Raw genomic sequence first — 23,465 nt, forward strand, 5'->3', positions numbered from 1 at the left:
GTTTATTCTTCCGGGGGGCTTGTTTGGGCTCTTTTAAAAAATTTACTCACTAAATAGAAGTAAAAAATGCATAAAGGGCCTTTGTTGGTGTGACATGCGACTTTATGGGCGATATAGAAAGGAGGAATGAAGCAATTTTTGTTTCTAAACAAGTTTCGGCGTTAGAAATGATGGATTCTATTAAATGCATTTCTTGACGGCGTTTATTGGCAAAGAAATAGGGCATTCCTCATATGTTCTACGAGTGGTTTTCTTATAGTTTTTGTTAGTCTTGAGATAGAGTGCTACGAGTACTATTTATATTTTATTTATATCGGTCGATTTAGTACCACTTATACTCCTTTTTCACCTTTGATATCACTAATAATATTTTTGCAGTAAAAAAATAAAAAAACACAAGCTGAGTTTACCCATAATAATATTCATGCACAAGAATGAGATCCATCAAAGAGATGCATTACATGTAGAGTGTACTCCTATATGTTATGATGCAGTCCACACTAGAGAATTAACATGCGGTTTCTTTCTTCAATTCCCTGCTTTTCTTTCTTTTGTATTCACAAGTACAAAACAAACAATCCCTTGTAACGGTTTTATCCCACCCACACTCCTTCATAGTACAGTACTAAGTAATTTGCCTCATTCCCCTAATCCCCTTCAACCACTTTTGTCCCAAAATTGAAAACAATAATAGTGTGATAGAAAAAGAGATTCTACATATTGCTAGTCTTATTCTCAAAAATTGCACACATATGTAACCTTTAACACCAAATCTCTCAACAATACACACAAACCTCTGTACTCAACAACTCAGCCATGCCACCAAAGTTGGGAAGACCAAGGAAGCAGAAAAGGAAGAACAACTTGGATGGGCCTGGAAACATTTCCCACTCTGAATCAACCACCAACAGGAAGAACACAGTAAAGGTTTGTTGATCCACTCGCTCTTGTGTGTGTATAATGATTTTAAAGGAGCCATTTTTATTGAAAATATAACATGAACATGAACCTTATCTTACTTAAAGTGGAAATCTTTTTATTTTTTTCTGATAAAAAAATATCAAACTTTTTTGGTTAATCAGTTGAAAATTAAGATTTTCTAAGTGTCCCATTTCCATGATCTTCTCATTTTTACTAGCAGCAGGTATAGAAAGTGTAAAAGGAATTTTTCTTCAATTTTGTTTAACAAACCATATGTAATGTTAACTTTCAAAACAACACTTATAGATGTACCATGAATTTTTTTTGGGTTTAATCCTAGCTTTCAACTTGTTGTCTTATGTATATCTTCAGTTAGAGTCTTCGGGTTGGGATTGCCCTCTATCTGCCAGAAGGGTTTTAATTCCAAATTCAACGCCGATTTCTGGTCTCCGCCGCTCCTCCAGATTATCTACAAGGTGTATTGAAAATGGAACAACATCTCTTGAGCAGGTGGGGGGAATACATGTTGAAAATTCAATAGTAAGGATACCCGAGAAGGCGGGGGAATTAGGTGAGCCCGAAATGTCATTGTCCAATAATTCAAATCAAATTGTTGGACAAAATGATTTGGAAGCAGAAGGTATCCCTCTTGAGCAAGAGCCTTTGGTAGGAGAAATTCAAGCTTTAAATAAGTTTGAGGAGATAACGGTTAACGATAATAGGAAGTCTATTTCAAGGGCTGGATGTTCATCTCAATCTGTTAGTCTCAAATTAACTGAAATGGTTGGCATGATTGGAGAGGAAGATGATGATGAGGTTGATTCTAATATACAAAGTTGGCTTGAGGACACGGTTAATGGATATCACGTGAAGCCAGAATTCATGCCGATATTAAGGAAGATTATCGGCAAGCATGGAGATATTGCGAAGAATTGTGCCGCAGAGTCAGTGGTATACCGTTCAGCATTGTTGGAGATGATCTGTGGAATCATATCAGAGTTGGACAAAATGGATGTCGCCAACATCACAGGAAAAGACTTGAAAAAGAAGATTAGTCTAGTTGATGAAATAAAAATGATGGAAGTTGAGGTTGAGTGGCTTCACACTAGGCTAACTGAGATATTTGAGGCAAGGCAGATTCTTAAGCAAAGTGGCAAGCTGAAGGAGAAATTAGACAGCAATAAGGAGTCCATTGAAATTGCTGAGAGTGCATTGCAGGAATGCGAAACAGCGAAGAAGAAGTTGAAAGCAATATGTGATAAGGAGGCTCTTTGGAAAGAAAGATTGGCTAGAAGCCAGGATGAGTGTACCAAGACATATCAAGAAATCAAAAGTGCCAGATCTAGAGTCAAACAATTTCTTAATTGTTCATTGGTTGATGATTTGCTTTAGTATGTTCAATTACATTTTTCATTTTCTGTTTTCTTCATGGTTGTGATTTTAAGATTTCTTACTGCATTTATAACTGTATTTCGAACTCATGCATGACTTGAACAATCACTCATGGTATTTGGTTTCATAGTAGTAGCCAAGTATTTATGCATGGTGATTTGAATTTCCATATGAATGAATGTGCCTTATAGATTTGTTTATTTGAAATGTCCTGATTGATCATTAAAATATTTGCACGAGATGAGTGGTATATTTATATAAAACAAATTAATCATCATGTTGTACGAGCTATGAAACACGGACACTCTTTGGATTAGGCTTGTCTCAGCGTGTCGGTACGACACTTATGATTACACTGAATTATGTAATTTGCTCAAATTATTATCTGTGTCAACGTGTCAGTATCCATGTTGGGTCTGGTGTTGTGTCCATTTCCGTGCTTCAACACCAACAAAGCAGTCTCTCTCAGGGAGAATATGGAAACCCAAGTATCACCGATCTTCCCACCGACAACTACACTCACCACAGTTGTTCTTCATGCAATTCGAGATGAGACAATATCTTCAAAAAACAGATATAAATATTCAAGAAGAAGAAGAAGAAGATACTGACAAATTGATTGTTTTTTGTAATGAAGATGTTGGTGTCCACCACTTGTTCGACGAATTTACTGAAAGAGATTTTGTGTTGAAACTTGAGGATGAGATGAATCCAACGGTGAAAAGAGGTAGTCCATTATAGACCACACTTATCATTCACTTACCCTACAAGGACCTTTTCCATTCTTGGGTATGTTTAACATGTGGTACTTTCCCTCCTTTTTTTTTTTTCTGCTTTTAGTATGTACCTATACCAAGGGCCTCCTTCATAGTACGGATAATTTGTCTCATTCCCACAACAACTTCTGTACCAAATTTGAAAACAATGATGGTGTGTGTGTGTGCTGATAGAGGAAGAGGTTTTACATACTTTTAGTTTCAGTCTTTATAGTTATACACAAAATTTGCATTTTTGTAGTTATTACTTTGCAGGTCAGACTCAAAAAAACACAAAACTCTCATTTCTCTAGACACAACAATAAACACAAACCTCTCTATTTCTCTTCTGTACTCAACAACACAACCATGCCAAAGAAGAAGATGGGAAGAACAAGGAATCAGAAAAGGAAGAACAACTTGGATGAGGGTGAAAACATTTCCCACTCTGAGTCAACCACAAACAAGAACAACAAGGTAAAGCTTTAATCCACCCATTTCTTGTTTCCATATGGTTTTGTAATGTATGCCATGTTTTAGCTTATATGAAATCAGATTGACCTTGCAGCATCATGGTTTATGTAGATATGGTGATTTTAAAGGAGACATTTTTATTGAAAAAATATCTTGACCTTTGAAGGAAAATTAGTCTCTTCTTCTCCTTTTTATCCATCTATCTTACTTAAAGTGGAAATCTTTTTTTTTTTTTTTCTGATAAAAAAAATTCAACGATTTTTTGGGTAACAGGTTGAAAATTAATATTTTATTTGTGTAATGTTCATGATTTCTGATTTTTACTCACACCTGTTATGGAAAGTGTAAAAGTAAATTTTCTTAAATATTGTACAACAAACCAGATCTTAATTTTCAATGCAACACTTTTGGTTGTTTATAACTAAGCAAAACACTGTTCATCAATGTATATGCTTAGTACTCAATATCCATATATATATATATATATATATATATATATTTTTTTTTTTTCCACTATTGTGAATGTCAGTAAGATACAAAGATGTACAATGAGATGTTTCTTGGGTTTCTCTAAAAATTAATTTGTCTTGTTGGTTTAATCCTAACTTTCAACTTTTGTTGCCCTTATGTATATGTTTAGTCAGAGTCTTGGGAATTCCCTGTTTCTGCTAGAAGGGATGTAATTCCGAATTACGGGGTGATTTCTGATCGCCACCGCTGCTTGAGATCCTCTAAAAGGCTTTTTGAAACTGGAAATACATCTCTGCCAGTATGTTCACGTCGTAAGATATCAAGAGGACATTCTTCTGCCTCCTCTGCCCCTGATGACATCCAACAACTTGATGTATCAGCTGCCACTATCAATTCTGTATGAATTAAATACATTTCGTATGCACACATATATGCATATATATTCCTCATAACATGTATCTTATTATTTTTAGTGTAACTTTCTGCAAACATTCATCAGCATCTATGAGTTCTTGTTTTCTACTATTAAAGAAGGCATCTATATATATTGAATTTTTAGGGCCGGTTTACTTTGTGAGAACATTTGTTTTTTTTATTATCTAAAATTTTTGTTAGTTTTATTTGTTAACAAGGAGAAAAGATATTTGAAGTGAACAATTGTCTTGCATATCTAGAAACAATGAAAATGTCAAAAGAGCTATTTTTATTATTGCCTATAATGCATCAATTTACAAGTCTCTTTCCTAGCATTTTATCTTCTCTCTGTCACAATGACTCAATTTACAAGTCTCTTTCCTCCTTGTTTGTTAGTAATAAGTAAAACTAACACAACTTAAAACATGAAAATAGAAAATATTTTCGCATGATAAAAAACGGCTCCTTAATTTTTAAATGTTAATTGTTAATGCAATCTATATTGAAATTTGGTGCAGGCATGTGAAGTTCCAGAAGGTTCTGATGTAGTAGAATCCCCTTCAAAATACCAGCTGGTACAAGTTGTTTATCCTCTAACAGCTGGACCACATTTGGGGGAACTAGGTGTGGCTGAAATGTCAATATCCAACCATTCAAATCAAATGGATGGACAAACTACACTTGTAATAATGGAGCCAGATTTGGGATGTAATGATGCTGAAAATGTTGAAAAATCAACAGTAGGTATACCAGAGAAACAGGGGGAATTAGATGAGGCTGAAATGCCACTGTCCAATCATTCAAATGAATTGGCGGGACAAAATACATTTGTAACAGTGGAACCACATTTGGGACATAATGAGGCTGAAATTGTTGGAAATTCAACTATAGGTATACCAGAGAAGGTAGGGCAATTTGGCGAGGCTGAAATGCCATTGGTCGATCATACAAATCAAAGGGGTGGACAAAATACATTTGAAGCGGAGGAAATTCAAGCCTCAAATAAGTTTGAGAAAATAATAAATAAGAATCATAGAGAGTCTATTTCACGGGCTGGCTGTCTGTTCCCATCTTTCAGCCTCAAACTAACTGAAGTGGTTGGCATGGTGCAAAATGAAGATGGTGTTGATTCTGAAATACAAAGCCAACCTGAGGACACGGTTAATGGATATCAAGTGAAGCCGGAATTCATGCCGATACTAAGAAATATTATCAACAAACATGGAGATATTGCTAAGAATTGTCTGGCAAAGTCGGTGAAATACCGTTCAAAGTTGTTGGAGTTGATCTGTGAAATCATATCAGAATTTGAAATGAAGAATCTTATCAAAATCAACGAAAGTGTCTTGAAAAGCAAGATCGATCTTGTTGATGAAATAAAAAATATGAAAGTGGAGGTTGAATGGCTTCGTAGGAGGCTAGCTGAGGTAGATGATGCAAGGGATATTCTGATGCAGTTTGCTATGCTGAAAGAGAAAACAGACGATAATAGGAAGCGCATTGAAGATGCTAAGAGTGATTTGGTAGAATGTGAAGAACAGAAGAAGGAATTGTTAGAGAAATTGGAAGCGATACGTGATAAAGAGACTGCTTGCGAACATAGATTGGCCAGTGCGACAGATGATTTTACCAAGATATCTCGAACAGTCAGGTTTGCCAAATCAAAAGTCGGGCGCTTTCTGTATTCCTCGGTGATGGATGGTTTGATTTAAGATTGTCAATTTCATCTTTATTTTTCTTTTTTCTTTATTTTAGTGGTTTCAGGACTACTTATTTTATTTATAACCATTTTGTTTTTAAGACTTCTATTTCCCAACTCATGCATGACTTGAACAGATACTTCTGGAATTCGGTTGTAAATGTGTGAGATTATAGCAAGTATTTATGCATGGTAATTTGAATTTCCATATGAGCATGCCTTATAGATTTGTTTATATGTTGACCTGATTGATCATTAAATATGTTTTCATGAGATGAGTGGTATATCTATTTAAAACAAATTAACCATCATATGTCTCACTCTTCCTCTAAGGTGTAGGGAAAAATTTAATTTCTACAGAATAATGTGAAAACACTCTAGTGAGCATTGAGATGCATGAAGTAGTTGTGTTGTTATGCTAATGCTTTTGTTGGGCTGAAAAGAGCAGATTCTAATCACCATATGGTTGGACAACTGTTTGAAAATGTATCGGAAATTGATTTATTATTCTCTTACTAGCTGAGATCATCACCACTTGGATGGGATAGTTCAAAATGTATTGGAAATTTACACTCAACTCAGTCACATGACACAGAATGATTAGGCTTTCTATTAGTTTCAAAGTTTTTGACTTGTCAGCTGAAATATGCACCTTACCTATCAACCTTGGATACATTAGTTTTTGACCTGTATCCTGTCTTTTCAGTATTGAAGGATATATGAATGTTTGTTTTTTTGTTACTGTGGGAAGGAATATATTATGAATGATTGTAACAAGGAAAGTTTTACAAAATCAGATGATGCATGTTTTGTTTTCAATATACACAAATCACAATAATCATTGCTTACCAAACTATCTGTGGTTTTAAAACAATGTCTCAACTCCATCGACAAAAAGTTATGCATAACAACATCACACTCACACAGTCCATAGGGTAATTAAATAAAACAAGTCCACTTACAAGCATATTTAAACAGACACAGAAACAGCAACCAATGACATTTTGGCGTGGAGGTGGTCATAGCAGTGGTTTCCTTTTCACTTTATCAGATTTTTGCATATGCTTAGAATAATCCTAACTTAATAGAACATATTGCTTAGTGTCAAATAAGAATTGAACATAATCCTAACTTAAAATAAATCATGATTGCCCACAAGCCTTAGCTAAATTGACAAAAAAATGCAGAAATTTTAGACCAGACGTCATGATCGGGGTTCAAAATTCGGCTCCTCCACTTTTGTGTGCGAGTTTATAATAATTATGTCATTTTGTTTATCAACCAAAAAAATGATTTATTAGTAAGAAGCTGTGAGAGTTAATTTCACCAAATGATTTTTTAAAAACCACACCTCACCTCCCCCTCTGTATTTAATTATACAAATGAAACACTTTTTCTCACATTTGGATAGATAAATTTAGACAAAACGGTGATTTAATAATCTTGAGTCATCTATATGTTTGTGGTCCATAACCATAACACTATATCTAGATATACTAATGGTACCATATAGTGTTCCTTCCTTCTCAAAGAATACCTTAATCTTGGATTAACACACAACACAACAAATGAAAGGTGGGTCTTACCAATTACCATACATTTTGTGCATTGACTCACCCCAGAAGACCCCACAAGGGTCATAATCTTCCATTGGTATGTTTAACTTTTGGTTTTTTCCTATGTTGCATGCGGCTACGGTACCGGTATACCGGTACGTCGACATTTTATACCGGTACGTCGACATTTTAAAGAAAATTAAGGTACGGGTGCGCTCGTATATTTTTTTAAATATAGTTATATAATTAAAATAATAAAATTATATTCTTAAAACAAATAATTAAACATAAAAAATAACAAACTTTAAAAGTAGTTATATTGTAGTTTACACGTTTAGAAAATTGGGAGTAGTGGTAAGACTATGCGGCTCTGCTTTTAAAAAGAAAAGAAAAATGGAAGGAGACTGAATCAATTCTAATTCTAAACTAAAGTGAATCTTTATTAAAAAATAAACAAATAAAAAAGAATGGGATTGAGAAGTGTTGAAAAAGAAAAAAAAAGAAAAGAAGAATGAAAATATTTTTTTATGAAATATGCACCACATGTGTACATGAGAGTACCATGCACGTACCCCGAAAGTACCACGCGTGTACTAGACTCAGCGCAAGCCGGCTTCCGAGTTATACCCGATTATCAAGCCTTGGCCATTTCGAGGTTGGGCCCAGGAATAGTGAGTTGATATTCGCTGATATGCTTAGCGAGAATACTTCGCAGCCGCAATACCAAGATAAGATGGGCTCAGATTTTTTGAACAAGAACTCTGCTGTACAACTAGCTGCTGCGCATGAAAAAACAAAAAAAAAAGCTCGGCACTTTTAGCGTACGTACCATTGGAGTAACGTACGCGTACCAATACCCGGTACGTACTCAGTACCGATACTCTGTCCAAAACGGAATACCCGTGCAAACATAGGTTTTTTCCCTCTTCTTTTTTTCCCAATTTGGTAAGCAACGGTCTCTTCATTGAAAGAGTGACTAATAATAGTTTGTCTCATTCCCTCAATTACTTTTGTCACAATAATTGAAAACAAAAATATTTCGTGACCTTTCAAAAAAAAGTTTGCATTTTTGTAACATTGAAGTGAGAAACACAATCACAAACCTCTCAATTTCTCTCTACACAACAACACAGCCATGCCTAGGAAGAAGATGAGAGGAACAAGGAACCAGAAAAGGAAAACCAGGTTGGATGATGATGCGAATGTTTCTCACTCTGAGTCAACTACCAACATGAACAAGGTAAAGCTTTGTTGATCCACACTCTCATGTTTCCTATGTTGCTGTTACTTGTGGTTGTTTTAGCTTCTAGATTAAACCGATTTGTATGCATGATATGAAATGAGATTAACCTAGTAGCATTATTTTATGGATGTGATGATTTTGCTTTATAAAAAAAAGTAATTTTTTTAAAGGATGCATTTTTATTGAATTGAGATTGAAAAAAAAATATGAACTTGGAAGAAAAATCAGTTTCTCTTTGTCATTTTTACTCAGCCATCTTTGCTTTATTTGTGTGGATTTGATAAAAAAATAAATCACCAAAGTTGATATCATGATTTTCAGATTTTGCCTTATAAAAGAGTAATTTTTTTTTTATTTATAGAGTAAAAATTATTGAAAGGAGTTATTATTTTGATTTGGGAATGAAAAAAAATTAACTTGGAAGCAAAATCACGTTCTCTTTTTTTTTACTTATCTATCTTACTTTATGTAGAATATAGTTGTTTATTATAACTAAGCAAAACCATATGTTAAATACAAATCATATGTTAACTTTCAATACAAAACTTTTAGTTGTTTATAAACACTTGTAGTTGTTTATGACTAAGCTAAACCTATGCATCAATGTATATGCTTAATACTCAATATTCATATATATGTTTTCACTATTGTGAATGTCAGTAATATTATACAAAGTGGATATACAATGGCATGTTTGATGTTTCTTGTGTTTATTAAAAAAAAAATCTTTGTCTTGTGGTTGGATTTAATCCTAACTTTCAACTTATTGTCTTATGTATATGTCCAGTCTGAGTCTTGCGAATGTCCTGTCTCTGCAAAACAGAATTTAATTCCGAACTGGACGACAACTTTTAATCGCCGCCGCACCTTGAGATCCTCTACAAGGCTTAGTGAAACTGGAACAGCATCTCGGCGAAGATCCTTAAAAAGACATACTTCTGCCCCTGATGACATCCAAAAACTTGATGATACATCCAACACTATGAATTCTGTATGAAATAACATCTATTTTATCTTAGTTTTTTAGTGCAATTTTCTGCCAACATTCATGAACATCGATGATTTCTCGTTTTCTACCATCGAAGAGAGTAGCTATACATATAAATGGAACTTTTAATTGTTAATTTCTATCTATTATGATATTTTGGTGCAGGCACATCAAGTTTCAGAAGGTTCGGATCAAGTAGAAATACAACCCCCTTCGAGATACTTAGTATCAGTTGCATATCCTCACACCGTCGAACCAGAGTTGGGACATAAAGAGGCTGAAAATGTTGAAAATTCAACACTGGCTGAACCGAGTATGATGGAGGAAGTTGGTGAGGCTGATGAACCGAATAATATGATAGAGGAAGTTGGTGAGGCTGAACCAAATAAGATGGAGGAAGTTGGTGAGGCTGATGAACCGGATAATATGATAGAGGAAGTTGGTGAGGCTGAACCAAATACGATGGAGGAAGCAGTTGAGGCTGAACCAAATACGATGGAGGAAGAAGGTGACGATGAGGCTGAAAAATCATTCTCCAATCATGCTGGAAAAAAGACATTTGAATTAGGTGAGGCTGGAATTTCACTGTCCAATCATTCAAATGAATTGGCGGGACAAAATACATTTGTAACAGTGGAACCACATTTGGGACATTATGAGGCTGAAATTGTTGGAAATTCAACTATAGGTATACCAGAGAAGGTAGGGCAATTAGGCGAGGCTGAAATGCCATTGGCCGATCATACAAATCAAAGGGATGGACAAAATACATGTGAAGCAGAGGAAATTCAATCCTCAAATAAGTTTGAGAAAATAATAAATAAGAATCATAGAAAGTCTATTTCACGGGCTGGCTGTACGTTCCCAACTTTTAGCCTCAAACTAACTGAAGTGGTTGGCATGGTGCAAAATGAAGATGGTGTTGATTCTGAAATACAAAGCCAACCTGAGGACACGGTTAATGGATATCAAGTGATGCCGGAATACATGCCAATACTAAGAAATATTATCAACAAACATGGAGATATTGCTAAGAATTGTCTGGCAAAGTCGGTGAAATACCGTTCAAAGTTGTTGGAGTTGATCTGTGAAATCATATCTGAGTTTGAAATGAAGAATCTTAGCAAAATCAAAGAAAGTGTCTTGAAAAGCAAGATCGATCTTGTTGATGAAATAAAAAATATGAAAGTGGAGGTTGAATGGCTTCGTAGGAGGCTAGCTGAGGTAGATGATGCAAGGGATATTCTGATGCAGTTTGCTATGCTGAAAGAGAAAACAGACGATAATAGGAAGCTCATTGAAGATGCTAAGAGTGAATTGGTAGAATGTGAAGAACAGAAGAAGGAATTGTTAGAGAAGTTGGAAGCAATACGTGATAAAGAGACTGCTAGCAAACAGAAATTGGCCAGTGCGGCGGATGATTCTACCAAGATATCTCGAACAGTCAGGTTTGCCAAATCAAAAGTCGGGCGCTTTCTGAATTCCTCGGTGATGGATGGTTTGATTTAAGATTTGCCAATTTCATCTTTATTTTTTCTTTCTTTATTTTAGTTGTTTTAGGACTGCATATTTTATTTATAACCATTTTGATTTTAAGACTGCTGTTTCCCAACTCATGCATGACCTGGAATTTGGTTGCAAATGTGTAAGATTATAGCCAAGTATTTAAGCATGGTAATTTGAATTTCCATATGGAAGAATTCGCAACTGCTCGTTCGGTAGCTAACCATCATATTAAGGAAAATTTTGATTTCTGCAGAATAATGTAAAAACACTAATGTAAAAACACTGTAGTGAGCATTGAGATTCATGAAGTAGTTGTGTTGTTATGCTTTTGTTGGGTTGAAAAAAGCAGATTCTAATCACCATATGGTTGGACAACTGTTTGAAAATGTATTGGAAATTGATTTATTATTCTCTTACTAGCAGCTGAGATCATCACCATTTGGATGGGATAGTTCAAAATGTATTGGAAATTTAACTTTTACTCAACTCAGTCACATGCCACATAATGATTAGGCTTTCTATTAGTTTCAAAGTTTTTGACTAATCAGCTGAAATGTGGACATATGTATCAAACTTGGATAGTTGGATACATTAGACCTGTAGCCTGTCTTTTCAGTACTGAAGGAATATATGAATGATTGTAACAAGGAAAGTTTTTAAAAAATCAGATTATGCATGTTGTGTTTTCAATATACACAAATCACAATAATCATTGCTTACCAAACAATGTCTGTTTAAGAAATTTTAACAAAGGAAACAATGAATTTAATTATGAGCTTATGGAGTTAAACTTAAACCCACCAATTGTAGGGAAAGTAGATAAAACTTCTCCGATGTGGAACTTGTAGTCCTTTTACAGTATAGGCATCAAGATCAAGCATGACAACCTCATAAAATTGAATAAAAACAAATAAAACAAAATCATAGCCATTGCTGATTGCAAAGAAAGCTGCATTAACAATTTGGGAGAGCTAATATAAATAGCTACATTAACCTGATTTGGTCCCATAACTATTGTTAGTCTTTTAACTCTACTTTTGTTAGTCATATCACTCATTTCCGTTCATTTTTAATCTCAAATATATAAAGCGTACCAATATTAAGTGATCCGCAAAAGATTTCGTTAATATTTAATTTTAGCCATCAATTTTTTTTTTTTTCAAAAACTTAAACCATCGGATCTTCTCCTCATCGACCTACCTACATAGACCACCACCAGGGCCTCTTTCACACCGGGACGTTATGGAAAATTGACAATGGATCAACACCTTTCCTTACTCTATTAATTTTGTCAATGCATTCTGGTGTGGAGGATGTAATGACAGTGGTTTCCTTTTCACTCTATCCGATTTTTGCATATGTTTAAAAAAAAAATATTATTTATTAAATTATTAAATAGAACATATTGCTTTGTTTCAAATAAGAATTGAAAATAATCCTAGCTCAAATAAAATCATGATTTATTAGTAAGGTGTCATCTTTGAGAGCTAATTTCACCAAATGATTTTTTAAAAACCACACCTTACCTCCCCCTCTGAATTTAATTATACAAAAGAAATATATATATATATTGTGGTCCATAACCATACCACTATATCTAGATTAATAGCACCATATTGTGTTCCTTCCTTATGAAAGAATACCTTAATCTTGGATTACCATACATTTTATATTGACTCACCCTAGAAGGACCCCACAAGTGTGGTAATCTTCCATTTTTGGGTATGTTTAATGTTTACTAACATTTTTTCCCTCCTTTTATTTCCCCTTTGGTATTCATTTATTCAAACAACGGTCTCCTGCCACACTCTTTAATACTACTCTCTATGTCTCAAAAAATCTAACATTTTCTTTATATATTATAATAATAATAATAATAATAATAATAATATGATCAAATTCCCTTAATTACTTTTGTCCCAAAGTTTGAAAACAAAAATATTTTGCATTTTTGTAACATCGCAGTTAGAGACAAAATCAGAAACCTCTCCATTTCTCTCTACACAACAACACAACCATGCCTAGGAAGAAGATGAGAAGAACAAAGAACCAGAAAAGGAAAATCAGCTTGGATGATGATGAGAATATTTCTCAGTCTGAGTCATCTACCAACAAGAACAACCAGGTAAAGCTTTGTTACTTGTGGTTGTGATGATTTTGCTGTATAAAAAAGTAAAGTTTTTTAAAGGATGCATTTTTATTGATGAGATTGAAAAAAAATATGAACTTGGTAGCAAAATCCGTTTCTCCTTGTCATTTTTACTCTGCCATCTTGCTTTATTTGTGTGGATTTGATCAAAAAATTTACCAAAGTTCATATCATGATTTTCATATTTTGCCTTAAAAAAGAGTAAATTTTAATTTTTTTTATTTATAGAGTCAAAATTATTGAAAGGGGTTATTTTGATTGAAATTGAAATGAAAAAAAAATGAACTTGGAAGCAAAATCAGGTTCTTGTTCTCTTTATTTTACTTATCTATCTTACTTTAAGTAGAATATAGTTGTTTATAAACACTTGTAGTTGTTTATAACTAAGGTAAACCTATGCATCAATGTATATGCTTAGTACTCAATAGTCATATATTTATGTTTTCACTATTGTGAATGTCAGTAATATTATGCATAGAGGATGTCAGTAATATTGTTGCTATTTTCTTGTGTTTATCAAAATAAAATGATCTTTGTCTTGTGTTTGGTTTAATCCTAACTTTCAACTTATTGTCTTATGCACATATGTCCAGTCTGACTCTTGGGAGTGTCCTGTCTCTGTTAAAAAGAATTTAATTCCGAACCCGACGACAACTTTTAATCGCCGCGGCACCTTGAGATCCTCCACAAGGCTTAATAAAACTGGAACATCGTCTCTGCGAAGGTCCTCAAGAAGACATTCTTCTGCCCCTGTTGACATCCAACAACATGATGATACATCCAAGTCCAACACTATCAATTCTGTATGAAATCGCATCTATTTTATCTTTGATTTTTAGTGCAATATTCTGCCAACATCGATGAGTTCTCGTTTTCTACTATCGAAGAGAGTAGCTAGATATATAAATGGAACTTTTAATTGTTAATTTCTATCTATTATGATATTTTGGTGCAGGCACATCAAGTTTCAGAAGGTTTGGAATGTCCTGTCTCTGCTAAAAAGAATTTAATTCCGAACTCGAGGACAACCTTTAATTGCCACCGCACCTTGAGATCCTCTACAAGGCTTAGTGAAACAGGAACAGCATCTCGGCGAAGAACCTTAAAAAGACATACTTCTGCCCCTGATGAGATCCAACAACTTGATGATACATCCAACACTATGAATTCTGTATGAAATAACATCTATTTTATCTTAGTTTTTTAGTGCAATTTTCTGCAAACATTCATCAACATCGATGATTTCTCGTTTTCTACCATCGAAGAGAGTAGCTATATATATAAATGGAACTTTTAATTGTTAATTTCTACTTATCATATTTTGGTGCAGGCTCATCAAGTTTCAGAAGGTTCGGATCAAGTAGAAATACAATCCCCTTCGAGATATTTAGTATCAGTTGCATATCCTCACACCATCGAACCAGAGTTTGGACATAAAGAGGCTGAAAATGTTGAAAATTCAACACTGGCTGAACCGAATATGATGGAGGAAGTTGGTGAGGCTGAACCAAATAAGATGGACGAAGTTGGTGAGGCTGATGAACCGAATAATATGATGGACGAAGTTGGTGAGGCTGATGAACCGAATAATATGATAGAGGAAGTTGGTGAGTCTGAACCAAATACGATGGAGGAAGCAGTTGAGGCTGAACCAAATACGATGCAGGAAGAAGGTGACGGTGAGGCTGAAAAACCATTCTCCATTCATGCTGGAAAAAAGACATTTGAATTAGGTGAGGCTGGAATTTCACTGTCCAATCATTCAAATGAATTGGCGGGACAAAATACATTTGTAACAGTGGAACCACATTTGGGACATAATGAGGCTGAAATTGTTGGAAATTCAACTATAGGTATACCAGAGAAGGTAGGGCAATTAGGCGAGTCTGAAATGCCATTGGCCGATCATACAAATCAAAGGGATGGAAAAAATACATGTGAAGCAGAGGAAATTCAAGCCTCAAATAAGTTTGAGAAAATAATAAATAAGAATCATAGAAAGTCTATTTCACGGGCTGGCTGTACGTTCCCATCTTTCAGCCTCAAACTAACTGAAGTGGTTGGCATGGTACAAAATGAAGATGGTGTTGATTCTGAAATACAAAGCCAACCTGAGGACACAGTTAATGGATATCAAGTGAAGCCGGAATTCATGCCGATACTAAGAAATATTATCAACAAACATGGAGATATTGCTAAGAATTGCCTGGCAAAGTCGGTGAAATACCGTTCAAAGTTGTTGGAGTTGATCTGTGAAATCATATCTGAGTTTGAAATGAAGAATATTAGCAAAATCAAAGAAAGTGTCTTGAAAAGCAAGATCGATCTTGTGGATGAAATAAAAAATATGAAAGTGGAGGTTGAATGGCTTCGTAGGAGGCTAGCTGAGGTAGATGATGCAAGGGATATTCTGAAGCAGTTTGCTATGCTGAAAGAGAAAACAGACAATAATAGGAAGCTCATTGAAGATGCTAACAGTGAATTGTTAGAATGTGAAGAACAGAAGAAGGAATTGTTAGAGAAGTTGGATGCAATACGTGATAAAGAGACTGCTTGCAAACAGAGATTGGCCATTGCGACAGATGATTCTACCAAGATATCTCGAACAGTCAGGTTTGCCAAATCAAAAGTCGGGCGCTTTCTGAATTCCTCAGTGATGGATGGTTTGATTTAAGATTTGCCAATTTCATCTTTATTTTTCTTCTTTCTTTATTTTAGTGGTTTTAGGACTGCATATTTTATTTATAACCATTTTGATTTTAAGACTGCTGTATCCCAACTCATGCATCACTTACAAATACTCCTGGAATTTGGTTGCAAATGTGTAAGATGCCAAGTATTTAAGCATGTTAATTTGAATTTCCATATGAACATGCCTTATAGATTTGCTTATTTGTTGACCTGATTGATCATTAAAAATGTTTGCATGAGATGAGTGGTATATCTATTTAAAACAAATTAACCATCATATTATAGGAGTCTCACTCTTCCTCTAAGGTGTAAGGAAAAATTTAGTTTCTGCAGAATAATGTAAAAACACTCTAGTGAGCATTGAGGTCTGTTGATTTGTAATAGATGAGAAGACCAATATATCTATCTGTTTAAGAAATTTCAACAAAGGAAACAATGAATTTAATTATGAGCTTATGGAGTTAAACCCACCACCCAGCCCTCTTGAACAATTTGAGATAATCCCTTTTCTTCCTATGAAGATAGGTGACTTGTATTTCTCATTCACTAATCCCTCTTTGTTTATGCTGCTCACTCTCAGTTTGGTCTTACTGCTGGTTCATTTTGTTACTAAAAAGGGAGGAGGAAAGTCAGTACCCAATGCTCGGCAATTGTAGGGAAAGTAGATAAAAACTTCTCCGATGTGGAGTTTGTAGTCCTTATGTAGTGCAAAGGCATCGGTTAGAAACTTGACATCTCAACTATGTTGGCATCCCAAGCACCACCAATCATTTGCAACACCACACACAAAAATTTATTGAAATGAAAGCAACTGAACATTGGGGGACTAGGCTAAAACTCAAGAAAAAACAATCAACTGAATCTATAAGACGGCAAAGCCGTCCTATTGCGAAAAAAAATCCTAAACAATGAAACTAGGAACATTCTCCCACCAATGATTTTCCTGAGCATTTAAACTAAAATTTGTGAGCTTATCGGCACAACAATTTTCTTCCCTAAAAATATGAGAAATTCTAAAGTTCATAAGAGAACATAAATAAATACAATTATACCAACGATTTCTAAGTTTTCAAGGAATTATATGGTGATTATTGAAGGCATCCACCATTAGTTTGGAGTCGCATTCCAGCAAAAAATTATGCCAATTATTTTGATGAGCAATTTCAATAACATGTGTAGCTGTCATTACTTCACCTAAGAGAGAAGATTGAATACTCAAATACATGATAAAACAACATTTCATTCCTTCACTTGATTCACGAAAAATGCCTCACCCGGAGAACCCCTCGCTGCACCATAGAGTTGGCTTTTATCCCACCATATGACAACCTCATAAAATCGAATAAAAACAAAATAAAATAAAATGATAGCCATTGCTGATTGCAAAGAAAGCTGCATTAACAATATGGGATAGCTAATAGATAAATAGCTTCATTAACCTGGTAACTATTTTTTATTTCATTTTAGTCCTTTAACTCTACTTTTATTAGTCATTAGCACTCATTTCCGTTAACTTTTAGCCATCGATTTTTTTTCTTCAAAAACTTAAACCATTGGATCTTCTCCTCCTCATCCACCATGCTTACAGCAACCACCACCACGGCCTCTTTGGTTGATAGACGAAATGACAAAGCCATTGAAAACTCACACTCACAAAGTGGAGTGACCGGGTTTCGAACCCCGATTCCGACGTCCGACACTAGCAATTTCGGCATTTCTGCCAGTTGAGCTAGGATTTGTGTACAAATAAAATCATGATTTATTAGTAAGAAAGTGCATGGAGAGCTATGATTTTTGAAAAACCACACCTCACCTCCCCTCACAAATGAAACACTTTTTCTCACATTTGGATAGATAAATTTAGAGAAAACGATGTTTTAATAATCTTGGAGTGGACAAATCATCTATATATGTTTGTGGTCCATAACCATAACCATAACACTATATCTAGATAGTGTTTATTCCTTCTGAAAGAAGAACTTAATGTTGGATTAACATACATTTTGCATTGACTCACCTTAGAAGGACCCCACAAGTGTGATAATCTTCCATTTTTGGGTATGTTTAATATTTAGTCTTTTCCCTCCTTTTTTTTCCCCTTTGGTATTCATTTATTCAAACAACGGTCTCAAAACATCTAACATTTTCTTTTTAATATTAATATAAAAAATGATCAAATTCCCTTAATTACTTTTGTCCCAAAATTTGAAAACAAAAATATTTTGTCATACAAAAAGAGAGAGATTCTAATTCTATACATTTCTAGTTCTAGGCTTATTTACTCAAAGTTTGCATTTTTGTAACATTGCAGTGAGAGACACAATCACAAACGACAAACCTCTCTATTTCTCTCTACACAACAACACAGCCATGCCTAGGAAGAAGATGAGAGGAACAAGGAACCAGAAAAGGAAAACCAGGTTGGATGACGATGCGAATGTTTCTCACTCTGAGTCAACTACCAACATGAACAAGGTAAAGCTTTGTTGATCCACTCTCTCATGTTTCTTATGTTGCTGTTACTTGTGGTTGTTTTAGCTTCTAGATTAAACCGATTTGTAACAGTGGAACCACATTTGGGACATAATGAGGCTGAAATTGTTGGAAATTCAACTATAGGTATACCAGAGAAGGTAGGGCAATTAGGCGAGGCTGAAATGCCATTGGCCGATCATACAAATCATGTGGATGTGATGATTTTGCTATGTAAAAAAGTAAAAAAATTTAAAGGATGCTTTTTTATTGATGAGATTGAAAAAAATATGAACTTGGTAGCAAAATCAGTTTCTCCTTCTCATTTTTAGGCTTTATTTGGGTGGATTTGATAAATAAAAAATTACCAAAGTTGAATCATGATTTTCAGATTTTGCCTTAAAAAGGAGTAATTTTTTATTTATATTATAGAGTAAAAATTATTGAAAGGAGTTATTTTGATTGAAATGGGTATGAAAAAAAAAATGAACTTGGAAGCAAAACCATGTGTTAACTTTCAATACAAAACTTTTAGTTGTTTATAAACACTTGTAGTTGTTTATAACTAAGCTAAACGCCTAAACCTATGCATCAATGTATATAGTACTCTATTCATATTTATGTTTTCACTATTGTGAATGTCAGTAATATTATGCATAGAGGATGTGCAATGGCATGTTTCTTGGGTTTATCAGAAAAAAAATGATCTTTGTCTTGTGGTTGGTTTAATCCTAACTTTCAACATATTGTCTTATGTATATGTGCAGTCTGAGTCTTGGGAATGTCCTGTCTCTGCTAAAAAGAATTTAATTCCAAACTTGACGACAACTTTTAATCGCCGCCGCACCTTGAGATCCTCTACGAGGCCTGATGAAACTGGAACATCATCTCTGCGAAGATCCTCAAGAAGACATTCTTCTGCCCCTATTGACATCCAACAACTTGATGATACATCCAAGTCCAACACTATGAATTCTGTATGTAATAACATCTTTTTTATCTTAGCTTTTTAGTGCAATTTTCTGCCAACATTCATCAACATCGATGAGTTCTCGTTTTCTACTATCGAAAAGAGTAGCTATATATATAAATGGATCTTTTAATTGTTAATTTCTATCTATTATGATATTTTGGTGCAGGCACATCAAGTTTCAGAAGGTTCGGATCAAGTAGAAATACAATCCCCTTCGAGATACTTAGTATCAGTTGCTTATCCTCACGACGACGAACCAGAGTTGGGACATAAAGAGGCTGTAAATGTTGAAAATTCAACACGGGCTGAACCGAATATGGAGGAATTTGGTGAGGCTGAACCGAATATGGAGGAAGTTGATGAGGCTGAACCAAATAATATGATGGAGAAAGTTGGTGAGGCTGAACCAAATATGAGGGAGGAAGTTGGTGAGGCTGAACCGAATACCATGGAGGAAGCTGGTGAGACTGAACCAAATAATATGATGGAGGAAGTCGGTGGTGAGGCTGAACCAAATATGATGGAGGAAGCAGTTGATGCTGAACCAAATACGATGGCAGAAGAAGGTGAAGGTGAGGCTGAAAAATCAATGTCCAATCATGCTGAAAAAAAGACATTTGAAAAAGAAAGTATCCCTCTTGAGCAGGAGTCTATGGCAGGTGGAATAACTAATAAGAATCAAAGGAAGTGTAATTCAAGAGTTGGATGTTCATCTCCATTTCGTAGTCTCAAACTAACTGAAATGGTTGAGATGGTGGGAATGGAAGATGATGAGGAGGAGGAAGTACAAAGCCATCCAGAGGACCCCGTTAAAAGATATAAAGTGAAGGAAGAACTCATGCCGATATTAATTAAAATTATCGGCAAGTATGGGGATATTGCTAAGAATTGTGTGATGGAATCTGTGGAATACCGTTCATTGTTGTTGGAGATGATCTGTCGAATCATATCAGAGTTCGAAAAGAAGGATCTTAGCAAAATCAAAGAAGGTGTCTTGAAAAAAAGGATTGATTTTGTTGATGGAATAAAGAAAATGAATGTGGAGGTTGAATGGCTTCTTGCGAGGCTAATTGACGTCCTTGAGGCAAGGGAGCTTCTTATGCAATCTGGCGTGCTGAAAGAGAAAACAGACCAGAATAAGAAGCTCATTCAAGAGTCTGAAAGTGCATTGGAAAAATTTCAAGCACGGAAGAAAGAATTGGAGGAAGAGCTGAAAGCAGTATGTGATGGAGAAGCTGCTTGCAAAGAGAATTTGGCCAGAGCAAAGAATGATTCTGTCACAATAACTCGAATAGTCGGGTTTGCTAAATCTAAAGTCCAGCGCTTTCTGCATTGCTCAGTGGTGGATGGTTTGATTTAGCGTTGCAATTTCTGCATTGCTTAGTGCATTTATAACTATTTTGATTTTAAGACACTGTTGTTTCCTAACTTATGCGTGACTTTAGCAATTACTGATTGAATTTAGTTGCAAGTATGTAAGATTATTGCATAGTTATTTGAATTTCCATATGAATCTTCCTTATATATTTACTTCTTTGATGACCTGAGTGGTATATTTATTTAGAAGCAAATCAACCATCATGTTATATGAGTCCCACTCTTCTGCAGAATATATTAAAAACACTGTTGATCATTGAGGTTCAACAGTATCTGTGCTTTGTTGGACTGATAAAGTCTAAGAAAAACAGATTCTAATCACAATGTGGTTGAACATCTGTTTTAATGTATTGGGAATTGATTATTACAAGTGTGTTAATGCATAATAGCTTATTTAGTCCCACTTTTAGTTACCTGAGTTTTTTTGAGCAAGTTTCAGTTGCAAGTTTCAAATCAGGTTTCAGTGTGTTCTTATTAGTTACCTGAGTTTTATATGGTCTTTGTGTGGTCTGATTTTAGTTTTTGTGTATGTTATGAATATGGAAAATGCTGCTTGGAGCGAAAGGATTCAACCCGAAATCTAACTGTGTACGGTGGTTATATGGTTTCGGAAGTTTAAGTAACAAGGTCGGCATGATGCTTTGTGAAATAAAAATTCGTTAGAAATAGCACTGCTGTATGTTTCGGAAGTTTAAGTAACAAGTTTAAGTCTTGATGTTATGTTTAAAAATCTTATTGGATTTGACCTTATTGTAGACTACTCTTTTCTTTTTTATTATAACTAAAAAATTATTTTTAAAATTTATTGAACAATTAATGTATTTAATCTATATTATATAGATTAAATTTGAGTTGAAAGTCGGTATCGAAATAGTAAAAAAACACAATCTATTTTAAAGGAACAAAATTATCCCACAACTTTGCCAACCATTTCTCCTTTTTCCCTTCCTAATTGGATGGAGGATTACAACTGCGGTTAAGAAAAATATAGATATATATAGGTCAAATTTGTAAACCTAAAAAATGCCTCTATCCCTAACTTGATGACTCCAAATGTCCTTAGAAGATCCCAAATCAGGAGAGGGAAGAACTTGAGTGTCAAATTAGAAAATATATCTTCTTCCCATACAAAGAGAGATATTCTCTAACGGAATTTCAAAACCAAGTCGCTTCCACCCACTCCCTGTCCGTAATGACACGATTTGCATGCAATTGCAAAGTGATTGAAAAAGGTCACCTTTTCTAAACAATGTTCATTTTAAATCATCTTTTCTTGCTAAAACAACACTCATTATTGCTGGGTTTAATTATGAGTACTTGAATCTCACATCGACTATAAAAAAGAAAAATATATTTTTTGAACAGCAAATAAATAGTAGTATTTGTTGGATTTGCCTTTGAATTGAACGTTGAAAAGCAGGAAAACAATGTTCTGAAACTGTGGAGTTGCTGGAACTTGCGCCCCATGCGCCAGAAGCAGGGTATGAGGCGCAGCTGGGGAATGGCTTGCTGCCATCCGCCAGATTCCTGCACATCATGCGTTCTGTGCAAAACGCAGTATATATACTGCTTATGTTTTTTTTTTTTGCAGCCGCCAGGAAGAGAGAGAAAATATGAGGTTTTTTAGGGTTCTTCATCCAACATCAATCTAGGATCAAAAGGAGTTTCTTTTGGGTATGTTCCAGGGTTGGGGAAGTGTTTCTAACACCTTGTAATTACTTATCATTGAAATCTCTTGGTCACCGGAAGAGATTTGGGAAAATGGTAGATTTAGGAAAACTCTAAATCTTGCAACTCTTTTGTATTGAATCTTTGTAATCAAGAAAGAAATTTGATAGTGGAGAGTCTCTCTCCCCCATAGTAGGTTGGTTTTAATCGAACTGGGTAAACAATTATCCGTGTTCTTTATCGCTTTTGGTAGTTTTAGCTTGTTTGTTTAAATTGTTCATCCATTTTTGATTTGATTGCTTCAATTCATTTGTCTCACACATCAAAGGTTATTAGTGTGGTTTTCGGTTCGAATTCACAACAATATTAATAGGCACTTCCTAATACAAGAGGTACTCTAATACGGCTCAAGTGGTGAAGGTTTGAAGACTCTCGACCCAAACATAAGGTGTATATATAATCATACCAAAATCCAAAATAAGGAGAATGCTGAATTTTAAAATAAAAATGACAATGTTTTAAGATTTTAAGTGAAAATGTGTCTTTTCTCTCTTATGATCCTAAAACATTAACTCATTATTTCTCTCAAACTCCATCAAACTCTCCACCAAAAATAGAATGAATTTTGCTCAAATTATACCACGAATATACCTAAAGTTAATATTCTTCGTGATAGTATTCCACATGAATAATGATGTCTAAAAATATGATTCTAT

General features: G+C 34.7%; 4 protein-coding genes across 5 annotated transcripts; all 4 read left to right on the forward strand.

The window, feature by feature from the left end:
• Nucleotides 1–258: 258 nt before the first annotated feature.
• Nucleotides 259–3,072, forward strand: LOC123917051. Of its 2 annotated transcripts, XM_045968663.1 has the most exons (3): nt 448–927; nt 1,294–2,312; nt 2,951–3,072. In XM_045968663.1, coding segments are annotated over exons 1-3 (1,131 nt in total). In that variant the 5' UTR covers nt 448–816; the 3' UTR covers nt 2,952–3,072. The 2 variants fall into 2 exon arrangements, with proteins under 2 accessions (XP_045824620.1, XP_045824619.1); XM_045968664.1 differs by lacking the exon at nt 2,951–3,072 and having other exon boundaries at nt 259–927; nt 1,294–2,513.
• A 347-nt stretch (nt 3,073–3,419) lies between these two features.
• LOC123914550 lies at nt 3,420–11,536 on the forward strand. Its single transcript, XM_045965752.1, has 6 exons — nt 3,420–3,545; nt 4,183–4,410; nt 4,946–6,135; nt 8,766–8,922; nt 9,713–9,916; nt 10,079–11,536. The coding sequence occupies exons 1-6, from the start codon at nt 3,438–3,440 to the stop codon at nt 11,420–11,422; spliced, it is 3,231 nt and encodes a 1,076-aa protein (XP_045821708.1). The 5' UTR covers nt 3,420–3,437; the 3' UTR covers nt 11,423–11,536.
• A 1,797-nt stretch (nt 11,537–13,333) lies between these two features.
• On the forward strand, nt 13,334–16,441 carry LOC123917049. Its single transcript, XM_045968660.1, has 4 exons — nt 13,334–13,544; nt 14,162–14,371; nt 14,524–14,739; nt 14,899–16,441. Exons 1-4 carry the CDS (start codon nt 13,437–13,439, stop codon nt 16,240–16,242), a joined length of 1,878 nt encoding a protein of 625 aa, XP_045824616.1. The 5' UTR covers nt 13,334–13,436; the 3' UTR covers nt 16,243–16,441.
• Nucleotides 16,442–18,543: 2,102 nt separating this feature from the next.
• On the forward strand, nt 18,544–21,240 carry LOC123917050. Its single transcript, XM_045968661.1, has 3 exons — nt 18,544–18,734; nt 19,499–19,708; nt 19,871–21,240. The coding sequence occupies exons 1-3, from the start codon at nt 18,630–18,632 to the stop codon at nt 21,062–21,064; spliced, it is 1,509 nt and encodes a 502-aa protein (XP_045824617.1). The 5' UTR covers nt 18,544–18,629; the 3' UTR covers nt 21,065–21,240.
• Nucleotides 21,241–23,465: the final 2,225 nt, after the last annotated feature.

This window comes from Trifolium pratense, linkage group LG3 (genome assembly GCF_020283565.1).
Source record: "Trifolium pratense cultivar HEN17-A07 linkage group LG3, ARS_RC_1.1, whole genome shotgun sequence".
NCBI lineage: Eukaryota > Viridiplantae > Streptophyta > Magnoliopsida > Fabales > Fabaceae > Trifolium > Trifolium pratense.

Excerpts from the sequence above, each read along its gene's own strand:
- LOC123917051 (XM_045968664.1), top strand. The coding sequence starts at position 817 with ATGCCACCAAAGTTGGGAAGACCAAGGAAGCAGAAAAGGAAGAACAAC. Across the intron at positions 928-1,293 it reads ACAGGAAGAACACAGTAAAG|TTAGAGTCTTCGGGTTGGGA; the intron begins GTTTGTTGATCC and ends GTATATCTTCAG.
- LOC123914550 (XM_045965752.1), top strand. The coding sequence starts at position 3,438 with ATGCCAAAGAAGAAGATGGGAAGAACAAGGAATCAGAAAAGGAAGAAC. Across the intron at positions 4,411-4,945 it reads CAGCTGCCACTATCAATTCT|GCATGTGAAGTTCCAGAAGG; the intron begins GTATGAATTAAA and ends AATTTGGTGCAG. Across the intron at positions 8,923-9,712 it reads CAACTACCAACATGAACAAG|TCTGAGTCTTGCGAATGTCC; the intron begins GTAAAGCTTTGT and ends GTATATGTCCAG.
- LOC123917049 (XM_045968660.1), top strand. The coding sequence starts at position 13,437 with ATGCCTAGGAAGAAGATGAGAAGAACAAAGAACCAGAAAAGGAAAATC. Across the intron at positions 14,372-14,523 it reads AGTCCAACACTATCAATTCT|GCACATCAAGTTTCAGAAGG; the intron begins GTATGAAATCGC and ends ATTTTGGTGCAG. Across the intron at positions 14,740-14,898 it reads CATCCAACACTATGAATTCT|GCTCATCAAGTTTCAGAAGG; the intron begins GTATGAAATAAC and ends ATTTTGGTGCAG.
- LOC123917050 (XM_045968661.1), top strand. The coding sequence starts at position 18,630 with ATGCCTAGGAAGAAGATGAGAGGAACAAGGAACCAGAAAAGGAAAACC. Across the intron at positions 18,735-19,498 it reads CAACTACCAACATGAACAAG|TCTGAGTCTTGGGAATGTCC; the intron begins GTAAAGCTTTGT and ends GTATATGTGCAG. Across the intron at positions 19,709-19,870 it reads AGTCCAACACTATGAATTCT|GCACATCAAGTTTCAGAAGG; the intron begins GTATGTAATAAC and ends ATTTTGGTGCAG.